Genomic DNA, 10,921 nt, shown 5'->3' on the forward strand with positions numbered 1-10,921 from the left:
ACTATCTGGGCGATTGCTCTGTGATGACGATGGTGTTGGTTTACTGCTCGTCTCCCTCCTCCCGCCACTGCTAAGTTTTGGGAGAAGGAAGCCCAGAGGGTGGTGACTTTGTTGAAACACTAGCCAAAGCCAGTGGGAGCTCAGCTTGAGAGCACGGGCTTGCCTTGAGACCTGTCCTTGAACCTCACAGCAAGATGAAAAGAAGCAATATCCACTGAGCATTTGCCCTGAGCTGATGCTGTCCCCTGCACTCCACATGCTCCCTTCCAGAGACCCTCACCACCACCCCTACAGGTGGATCCATCCTCCTTCCTGCTGTACAGACACAGGAACTAAAACCAGAGAGACTGAGTCACTGACCCAAGGCCACACAGCTAGTGAGCCAGGAAGGCAGGATTCAGGCCCAGGCCACCCGGCTGCAGAGTGTCCCTTAAGAACCTTCCCCACCAGCCCAAGGGGATCTGTGACCGCTTCTGGCATCCCTCCACCCCGTCCAGGGTTCCGATTCAAGTCCGTGTGCTGGCCTCGCTGACTATCATGCTGGCCATCTTCTTGGTGATGACTGCACTAGTGAAGGTGGACACCTCCTCCTGGACCTATGGCTTCTTTGCTGTCACCATCATCTGCATGGCGATCCTCAGCGGGACCTCCACCATCTTCAATAGCAGTGTCTTCGGCATGACAGGTTCCTTCCCCATGAGGAATTCCCAGGCACTGATATCAGGTAAGAGCCGGCCTCCAGACAGCCGACCAGGTTAGTCTACCTGGGGGGTCATGCAGAGGGACATGCAGTGACCCTTCCAGAAAAGGCAATAAGTGTTAGCTCTATTTGCACTATTATTGGGTAACAAAGCACCCCAAAACTTAGTGGCTTCGAACGATAGGAGTCATGTCTTTGGCTCACAGATCTGCAACCTGGGCAGGAGTAGGCAGGGACAGCTGAGCTCTCCTCTGCCCTGCACGGCATTAGCCGATAGAGCAGAGCCCGGCTGGAGGGCCCACTCTGAGGAACTGGGGCCTGGGGCTTGGGGGCTCCTCTCTACCGGGGTCTTGGCACGGCCTGTTGGGCTTCCCCAGGTCATGGTGCCTGGGTCACCAGAGTGAGCATCCCAGGAGTCCCAGGCAGAAACATTATTTCCTTTCATAGCTTAGATGTGGAAGCCATTTATGGCCAACGCCCACCTTAGCCATAAGCCCACGGGCCTTTCAGGGGAGAGAACACAGACCCACATGCATCAGCGGGAGAGCATGAAAATCATCCTGTGAGAAGAGCAGCTGGGAGGGAAGCCAGTTGTAGTCCCTTACGGCAAACACATCCGTCTACCAAGTGCATCTCCTGCAACAGCATTCCTTTCTTCCCTTCCTCCTCGTTCCCTCGCCTTCTCCTGTCCCCTGCCTTCTCTTTCCTTTGCCTTCCTCTTAGCTTCTCCCCCTTTTCTTCCTTTCTCATTTTATAGAAGACCTACTATGTGCCAGGGATTCAGAGATGAACAGACCCAGCCTCTTGGGAGCCGATAGCCTAGCAAATAAGCACCTGCATGACCCTGAACTTTGGCCGTCTCTGGAAACACAGATGCACCACTTGGGTCAGCTCCTTTGGCTGAAGTTTGATGCTGATCCTAAGCCCATGGTCCAGGCCTTTAGCAGCTCTGTTCCCTCGCTCAGATGTCCCAACAAGAAAAAAAGGAGGAGGGTCAGTAAGAATCTGTGCTTTCACAGAAGACCACCGTCCCTTAACGCGAGACTGGGAACTCAGCGGCTGTGTTCAGCGTCCGAGCATGTCCCTGTTGTGTGAAGGAGGGTTATAAGCATTTGCCCACTTGAAAAGAATTTCACACAGAATCTCTTCTGTGTCCATGAACATCACTAGTAGATCCATATCTCTCCCCCGAGCCTCCCATCCCTTCTCAGCTCAGCACTGGAGGTGTTCCTACCTGCAGATCAGAGTTCAGTTGTAAGCTCAAGTCAGTTTGCCATTTTGGACAGAAGTTTAGGCTTTTGGCTCTGTCCGGGGAAATCCTTGGGTCTAAAGTAAAATGAAAGTGGGCCCGTGGCTAAGTTTCTTGAGTACAGTCAATATGCCTGTAGCAGAGCTTTGAGAAGGACATGCCTAGCCTGAGGGAAATGGCCTCCAAGCACTGGATGTGATCTCATCTGTCACCTGAGTCTCAGAGAGAAACCCCTCATCTCCCTCCATCTTGCCGACAGATGTATTTTTCCTTACAACCACCTTGCTGGCTACCTGTCTACAGTGACCAAACCCACCATTTATGCTAGCAGGGGGTCCTTTGGGTTCATCGGGCCACCTGGGGAATCTTCTCAAAAAGGGGACTCTCTTGTGAATTTTTCAGAAATTCCATGTTTGAAAAAGTGGAGAAGTCCGGCTCTCACACTTCGGTACTGATTACCCCAGGCCCTAAACCAGTGTCATCACTCTGCAGGGGGTTGGGAGGAGCCATCAGGCAGGCACCCCTCACCCTGGAAAATCCAAGGTGGCCCCAGCTCCCAGAGGCCCCAACGCCATCTCCCCAGCCCTCGTTATTTCTGGACCAGAGGAACCCATCTGTGAATTCTGCGTGTGTAGGCATCCGAGGAACAATTCATTTGTTTTGTACTGGTGTTTTTTTAAACCCCTCATTTGCATGTATTTCCATAACTGATGAGATAAAAGTAGGGAGTCATGAAAGATGAGCTCCCGGAGGCCTGGTTTGTTGTTGATGATAATATTGTAAATTCCCTACAAGTTGGGGAGAGAGAGGGAAATCAATAGGCGGTGATGTTAAGATCTCTTCCTCAGGCAGCCGGCAAGTGTCTTACTCAAATTGAGCTCCAGTTCTTACTAAACATCCAGGTGGGGATTACAGCTTCTCTGAAGCTGGCACCCTCTTGGCGAGGGGTTTACCCTGTTGTTGCTGCTTTGATGTAGGAAGGACAGAAATAGCCAAACACCTAATCAGGAATCTGAGAGGTTCATAAGCACTTCTCTGTGCCGGGCACCATTCTCAAGGCTTTCGGGCTCAGGATCCTTTTTATCTTCATAAGAGGCCTTTGATGTGGGCATTAGTAACATCCCCATCTTACAGCTGAGGACACGGAAGCACAGAGAGGTTCAGTGACTTGCTGAAGGCCACACAGCCAGAAGAGGTAGAATCAGGATGGGACTCAGGTGTTCCAGAGTCTGCTCTTTGTCTTCGTTGTGCTAACCTTGATCTCTTTGCTGTCCTTTCAGATCCCGATCTCTGGCCCTGCCTGGGCGAATAAAGCTCACAGGGAGGTTAGGGAGGAAGGATCTGTGGTGGGAGGCGGTGGGCTGTTCCCAGCAAAGCCACAGAAGGGTCAGGCAGAGTGTGGATGAGGCCCTCAACCATTGCTCTTGGCTCCTGCTCTGGGCAGCACCCAGCAGAGAGTGCCACCTGGTCACATCTGCGTGACAATGACAGGGCTGTCCCTGCCTGCACAGAAAGCTTTGTTGTTGCTGTCTGCAATCACCCACCTCCTTGTCTCCCTGAGAATCGGTATCCTGGCCTCCTGGCTGTCAATGCAGGCAGACTCATTCATTCAGCCAGGCAGTGCAATGTACTCACCAGACCTCGGGGGATGGAGGACGAGTATTAGCTCCATTTTCCAGCCAATGAAACAGAGGCAGAGAGGAGTAAATGACTTGGGGGCACGCACAGCCGTGTCTAACCTCTGAGTCTTGCCTAGCACAGGTTGACTACCCACAGTTGTGAGGGTTCAACAGGGAAGTAAGGTCCATCCCCCCATCTCCCCACCCCGCCTCCCAGAAGTGACAGTGTGATTGCAGCCAAGAAGGGGACCGACACTTGTCGAAAACCGACTATGTATGGGCCCTTTTCAGACATGAGCTCAGGCCTCACAGCAGCTGTTCAAGGCAGGGCTTGTTAGTCCCAATTTACAGACCAGCAAACTAGGGTTCCAGGGCGTCATGTTAGCCTCCGCAGTCGCAGTGAACAAGCCGCAGGGTCAAGGGTCAGAGAGAGGTACACCTGTTTGGCTCCCGAAGCTGTGGGTCCACTAAGTTGTGTCACCTCCTCTGTTGGTAGTGGTCAATGGTGGTGACATGTTTTCACATGGGTCACATGGCAAAGCCCTTGGCCAGAGAGAACATTCCATGTGGGAGGGTGACTCCATGTGACTGTGAGTTTGTTTGTGTGGAAGAGTGTTATAGCACAGCAGTGTGTGTGTGTGTGAGTGTGTATGAGAAAGTGTGAGCACGTGTGTGTGCTGTATGTGCAACCACATTCACGTGCATGTGTGCCACACTTCCCACAGGGTACAAGGTCAGCTCCGTGAGCTCTCAGGCGGGTGACACAGGGTTTCTGTAACCGATGAGGACTCCCGGGATGGGGTGGTGTTGCTCAGAGCCACAGGTGGGCCTGTGCCAGAACATTCCCTGAACCTCTGACCTAGTTTGCTTGGTGGTGGCTTGGGCTGAGGGCACTAGAGAGGAGCTCTCTGAGAAGTCCCACCCCTCAGTGGAAAACTGCTGACCCTAGAAGAAGGGTGGTAAATGAGATGGAGGTGAAGGTGAAACTCTGGAGGGTGTTTGCCCCCTCAGGCTGCAGCTCCCACAGGCCCATCAATGGGAACCTGGGGTGGGGACATGACCTCTGATACCCTCTTAGACTCAGAGCTCACGGCTGCCCAGCCCCCTGTGTCTGCTGGGCGTCAGGGCCCCCTAAGGACTACAGCATCTCTGTCAAGCAGGGAGAGTAAGGCTGAGCGGACAGGGGCATGCCCGAGTCGCAGGGAGGTGGGCCCACCCCCCCCCCTCCATCTCCACGGCCTCCTGTGCTCCCTGCAGGAGGAGCCATGGGGGGCACCATCAGTGCCGTGGCCCTGCTGGTAGACCTGGCGGCATCCAGCGACGTCACGGACAGCACCCTGGCCTTCTTCCTGACGGCAGACGTCTTCCTCGGGCTCTGCGTCGTGCTCTACCTGCTGCTGCCGAGGCTGGAGTACGCCAGGTGAGGCCCCCCTCACCGTCGGGATGTTCCCCCCGCTCTGCTTCTTTGTACCCACTGTCTTCCCAGGCCTCTCTCCCCACCTCTTCTCGCACTTCTTTCGTGTTTCTTGCTGCTCTTTTAACAACAGCCCTCAACTTTTTCTCTCATTTTATTCTTGTCAAGGCATTTCCTGATTCATTATCATATTTTATGTAGGAGAGGCAGGAATCATTTGCCCTGTTCTGCAGGTGAAGAAACAGAGCCTGAGAAGGCCAGGGGGCCAGCCTGTGACCGCACAGTGGGCAAGCTGGCAGAGCTGGGGAGGCCCAGGTCCTAGCTCTGCCCTTTCCCTTGGGGACCCATGTTGTCTGGAGGTGCTGAGCTCAGCCTTACGCCTGTGTGTCTTTTCTTCACTTTTTCTGTGTGCAGTTGTTACCGCCCTTCCCCATTTTACAGATGAGGAAACCGAGGCTTTGTCAGCTAATAGACGTGCCCAGGTTGCTCACCTAGTAAGTCGCAGACCCGGGTTTGAACTGGATTTGTTTCCAGAGCTGTGCACCATTTTTGCACCATTTTTGAGTCACGGAATGGGCAGAAGGCAGGAGGGTCCCAGCACTCCTGCTGTGTCTCTGTGTCCTGTTTCATGGTGCTTCACACGGGTGTGTCTCCAGTGGGGTGGCCAACCTTCCCTATTCGCCTGGGACTGAGGGATTCTGAGGATGAGGGGCTTTCAGTGCTAAACCCGGGAAAGTCTCAGCAAATGGGACAGTTGGTCACCTTAGTTTCTAATCTCACTTTCCAGCTGAAATCCTCACAAAACCCTTTCTAGCTGAGCCTGTGAGACAGAGAACACCCATGGGCTATGCTTGTCCCATGGAAGCTTCTTCTCTGCTGATTAAAACTTTGGTCAAGACTCCTGGTTTACAGAAACACATCAGAGGAAGGAGCTTTGGAGGCAGCCATGCTCCTGGGGCTGCTCAGACTAAATCCTAGTTAAAAGGGAGCCCATGGGTGCTGCCCCCAGGAGGAACGGACCCCCAGGCAGTGCCAGGGGCTGCTGATCGGGGAGGGTGATGGGAGACAGAGGTGGAAGAGCTTGATGAGGAAGAGGTTTGACCAGGGGAACTTGGCGTGGAGCCCTCTGAGAGCTGACTTCAGGCCGGGATCTGCCGCTGAGTAGAAGGGGAAGTAAGACTACTCCTTCCCCTAAATAGCGGTTGTGGAACAAGACAGAGTTCAAGTCTGCATTCCCCGGCTCAGCATCACACGTGAAAGTGGTTTGGAGGAGGAGCCCTCCTACCGACTCGATTATTACCTGTTAGCACTTAGGATGGGCGGTCTGGTGGGGGCCTCAGAAGCTCACGGCTGCAGGACCCCTCTATCTTACAGAGGAGGAAACTGAGCTCAGAGAGGGGCATGCCTGGCCTAATGTCACATGGGGAAACAGGGGGGGGCTGATACCAGAACCCAGCCATCACTGAGCTACTGTTCTCCCAACCCCACACCAAGCTTTCTGTTTAGGATGTGGTCCTGTGGTCAGCCTATGTCTCCTGGCTTTCAGCATCTGAGGCCCAGAGAGGTTGAGTGACTCAGGCAAGGTCACACAGCAAGATGGCAAGGCCCAGCCACCTAAGTGTCTTCTACTCTGGTGAAAGTAGCAGAAATTGAAAATATTGATTATATCAGTGTTGAGGATATGGAAGGAAGATACCTTTATAGACTTATTAGTTATAATTCTATTTCAAAGAGTTACTCTGTGTGTGGTGATCTAGCTGGAAATAGGCAAACATGGTACTTGCCCCAGGGAGCTGTCTTTTAACAAAGGAGCCAAATGATAAAACATAAACTAACCCAATGGTTATAATTTGTGGTCAGTGTTTTTGAAGAAACCAATGACCGCATAAAGATTAACAGGGCTGGTGACTGGAGATGGGGCAGGGGAGTGGTACAGAGCAGAGACAGATTGGTTTTACCTATTTGGAGAGTAATTTACTGACAGCTACCAAAATTTTAAAGAAAAGCTTTTTTTAAAAAAAAAAACATATAATGTATTATTTGTTTCAGGGGTACAGGTCTGTGATTCATCAGTCTTACACAATTCACGGCACTCACCATAGCACATACCCTCCCCGTTGTCCATCCCCAAGCCACCCCATCCCTCCCACCCCCTCCCCTCCAGCAGCCCTCAGCTTGTTTCCCGAGATTAAGAGTCTCTTATGGTTTGTCTCCCTCTCTGGTTTCATTTTGTTTTCATTTTTTTGCTCTCTTTCCCTGTGACCCTCTGTCTTGTTTCTCAAATTCCACATATCAGTGAGATGATATAATTGTCTTTCTCTGATTGACTTATTTCGCTCAGCATAATACCCTCTAGTTCCATCCACGTCATCGCAAATGGCAAGACTTCTGGATCTTTGATGGCTGCATAATATTCCATTGAAAGACACAAACAAACGTTTTGATCCAGAAGTTCCTTCTCTAGAAATCTGGTCTACTGAAGTCCTAGCATACAGGCGCAAGGCTGTGTGGGACTCTTCATTGCACCATTATTCATAGTAGAGAGAGATTGGAGCTAACCTTAATGTCCGTCAGCGGGGGAGCGGTTACATTGCATATGCATACAATGAAGTATGCCACCCAGCAGAGAGGCATTGAGTCACGTGTCTCCATATTAACAGTTGGCCACGAGATACTGTTCTAGATGCAATTATGGGCATGCATGTGTATATCATAGTTATGCATGTTATTTGGGCTGTTATGTAACACATTTGTATACATTATTTATATAATTGATTTAGGAATTGCCCTGTTGCGGGAAGTTTTGCAATGTGTATAAGTTTGACCCCTTTTGCTTAAGAAACAGAATTAGGAAGGACACGTGGTGGGGGGAGAGGGGACGTTTGCCCATCCACGGAGCCATACACACCAGATTTTTAACCATCCGGACCTCCAAGGAGTGAGACCAGACAGGTGGCCGTCCTCATTCTAGTCAACCATTTTCTTTCTGTATTTTGAGTTCATTGCATCAAGCTTGTGCTATTTTTATAATTTTAAAAATTATATTTAAAGTGCTATTTTATCTCCATGTCTTCCCCAAAGCAAAATGAAAACAATGGCTAACTACGTGGCCATTAGTGCTGCTTCCCTCTGTCCCTGCTCATGGCCAACCTTTCAGGCAGTACCAGGATGGGCAGACCAAGGACTGTGCGGGTCTCCCTGTGGCTGCCTGGGCACACGTATGTCTGAGGGCTTCCTGAGGCTTCATGCACCAGGCCTATGGGTCCCTTGCCCATGTCCCCAGAACTCCAAAGTGACCCTGCTTTCTGGGGCCCTCTGACCATGAGCCCTCTCCCTCTGCAGGTTCTACCTGAGACCTGTTTGGCCAGCCCATGTGTTTTCTGGGGAAGAGCAGCCACCCCAGGACTCCCCCAGCGCCCCCTTGGCAGCCTTCAGATCCCGTGACTCCTCTATACCACCCCTTCGCCCCATCCTAAAGAAGACCGCCGGCCTGGGCTTCTGTGTCGTCTACCTCTTCTTCATCACCAGCCTCGTCTTCCCTGCCATCTCCACCAACATCGAGTCCCTCGACAAGGGCTCGGGCTCGCCGTGGACCACCAGGTTCTTCGTCCCCCTCACCACCTTCCTCCTGTATAACTTCGCCGACCTGTGTGGCCGGCAGGTCACAGCCTGGATTCAGGTGCCGGGGCCCAGGAGCAAGGTGCTCCCCGGGCTGGTGCTCCTCCGGACCTGCCTCCTCCCCCTCTTCATGTTCTGCAACTATCAGCCCCGCATCCACCTGCACACGGTGCTCTTCCAGTCCGACCTCTACCCGGTGCTCTTCACCTCCCTGCTCGGGCTCAGCAACGGCTACCTCAGCACGCTGGCGCTCATGTACGGGCCAAAGATCGTGCCTCGCGAGCTGGCCGAGGCCACAGGGGTGGTGATGTCCTTCTATTTGTGCTTGGGCTTGGTCCTGGGCTCAGCCTGTTCCGCCCTGCTCGTGCATCTCATCTAGAAGAGGCGTGATGGCAGGAACCTTGGAGCCCTGCAACAGACACTTTTTAGGAGCCCCGGTGGGTGGCGAGCGAGTGTCGGGAGGGCTGGGTCAGCGTGCAGAAGAGAGCGGCAGCTGGGCCTGGTGCAGAACCGAGCATGCCTGGGCCTCCTGTCTCCCTGGGGAGCTGGCAGCCGTGCCAGGCACACATTCCAGACACTTTCAAGAGCTCTCCTGAGACCTCTGAATGAGACCAAAAGACATGTGAGTGGGGCCCCATGACCACAGTTACTCAGAGGACAGTGGACATGCCCATAGCCTTTCTGGTTACATTCCATCTCGTTTTACAGCCTCTTGTGAACTCCGTCGCCAGTGTTGACTCCAAACTGTTACAAGGCCAGTGCCAAAACCCAACCACAGGCCCTTTGACTCTCCCAGTCTTGCTCCCTCCTGGGGACAGCTGGACGTAGCAATTCCCAGCCCTCCCTCTCCAGGGGGTTCCCCTAGAATGGAAATCCCCTGGAGGGACACCTACCGGCTCAGTGGGTTAAGTGTCGGACTCTTGATTTTCAGCTCAGGTCTTGATCTCAGGGTCCTCTAGTGAGTTCAGGCCCTGCGCTGGGCTCCACACTGGGCATGTGGAGCCTACTTAAAAAAAAAAAAAAAAGTCCACTGGAATAGCCAATTCTCGCGCCCAAGACCCAAGGCTGTGCAGACCCCTGCTTTCTGTGGGCAAGAGAGTACTCGCCCACTGGACAGGGGAGCCCAGAAAGACAGGCCTTCTAGGAATCCTCCATTCCCTAAACTTGTGCTCTAGAAGGCTCCCCCATCCTAGAGACTGAGGGGGTCAGGCCTGGGAGTTCTGACAGGGATCCTCCACGTGGTCTGTGGCTTGCTCTAGGGTAGGGGTCTTTTCACGTCCATGTTTACAAGATGTCAAGCACCTTGGTTCAAAGGCATAATGAATACCTGGATATTTAATGAGAGCCTGACTGGTGTCTGGATTAGTCAGGGTGGCGGCCAGAAACGGCATCCTCCAACTGGATGATGTGAGGATATTTGAAGACAGGGTATAGGAATCCTATGGAGTTGTGCCTTATATCCCAGAAATAGTAAGGCCCTGGTACCCTTACCCAGGGCTGGGGGCAGGGGGCATCTCCAGCCTGCTGTGAACCACAGGAGGTGTACTCCCTTCATCCTTCCCTCCGTCCCATCTCCTCGGAGCCCCTGTGCACTGAGCCACAGCCAAGGAGCAGGCAGAGCGGTGGAGCCTAGACTTGGAGGGGCAACAGGTGTCCCAAAAGGGGGCACCACCCTCCCCGACCCATATGCACATCAGGATAGCTCTGAAGTTTCGGCCAGGTCCTGAGTGGTGCTCTGTCCTGGTTTGTCCTGGATCAGCTGTGTATTTTGAAGCCGTTTTTGCAGCAGGCGACCCTCAATTTGTGTGGCCCCCCCAGGATGGTCTGATGTGAGTAGTAATTTACATTTCTCCAGTTCCTTGAAGGCTTCTGCATCACTATTCCTTGGGGGAGCAGGCTGGCTTGGGAATCCGAGAGAAAGGAGCTAGATCAGACCCAGGAGTTCTTTCTTGACAGTTGTGCAGAAAGAACAGAGCTTGCCCCCCAAGAAGCAGCAACCCCAAGAGCCGTCAATCTACCTGCTCCTTCTCGGAAGAGCTCGGGCACCCCGGTGTCCTGCAGACAGCCGATTAGCCCTGGAAGCAGCCTGTAATCCACCCAGTGAGAGCAGCTTATGTTCCCCTCCTTCTCAGGCTAGGACACACTCCCTCTCTCCAGCCAGAGAATTAGAGAAGACACCCTGGAAAGGTTTTCTGAAACTTGATATCTAGAATACAAAAAAATTTTTTTAGTATATGTGCTGCCAAAGTGAGCACCAAAAAAAATTTTTTTAGCTAAAAATAAATTCTCCTGTCTCTCCTCCCCTTGCAGGAGCCTGAAAT

The 10,921-nt window shown here is 52.7% G+C and overlaps 1 protein-coding gene across 2 annotated transcripts in view; it reads left to right on the top strand.

The window, feature by feature from the left end:
* SLC29A3 (solute carrier family 29 member 3) overlaps nucleotides 1-9,564 on the top strand; it is a 37,010-nt gene extending 27,446 nt beyond the window's left edge. For both annotated transcript variants that reach the window (XM_044239710.1, XM_044239711.1), the window contains 3 exons: nucleotides 498-724; nucleotides 4,826-4,988; nucleotides 8,325-9,564. In XM_044239710.1, coding sequence (XP_044095645.1) covers nucleotides 498-724; nucleotides 4,826-4,988; nucleotides 8,325-8,979 — 1,045 coding nt within the window. In that variant the 3' untranslated portion in view covers nucleotides 8,980-9,564. The remainder of the gene's footprint in view (nucleotides 1-497; nucleotides 725-4,825; nucleotides 4,989-8,324) is intronic.
* The last annotated feature ends 1,357 nt before the right edge of the window (nucleotides 9,565-10,921 follow it).

This window comes from Neovison vison, chromosome 2, assembly GCF_020171115.1.
Source record: "Neovison vison isolate M4711 chromosome 2, ASM_NN_V1, whole genome shotgun sequence".
NCBI lineage: Eukaryota > Metazoa > Chordata > Mammalia > Carnivora > Mustelidae > Neogale > Neogale vison.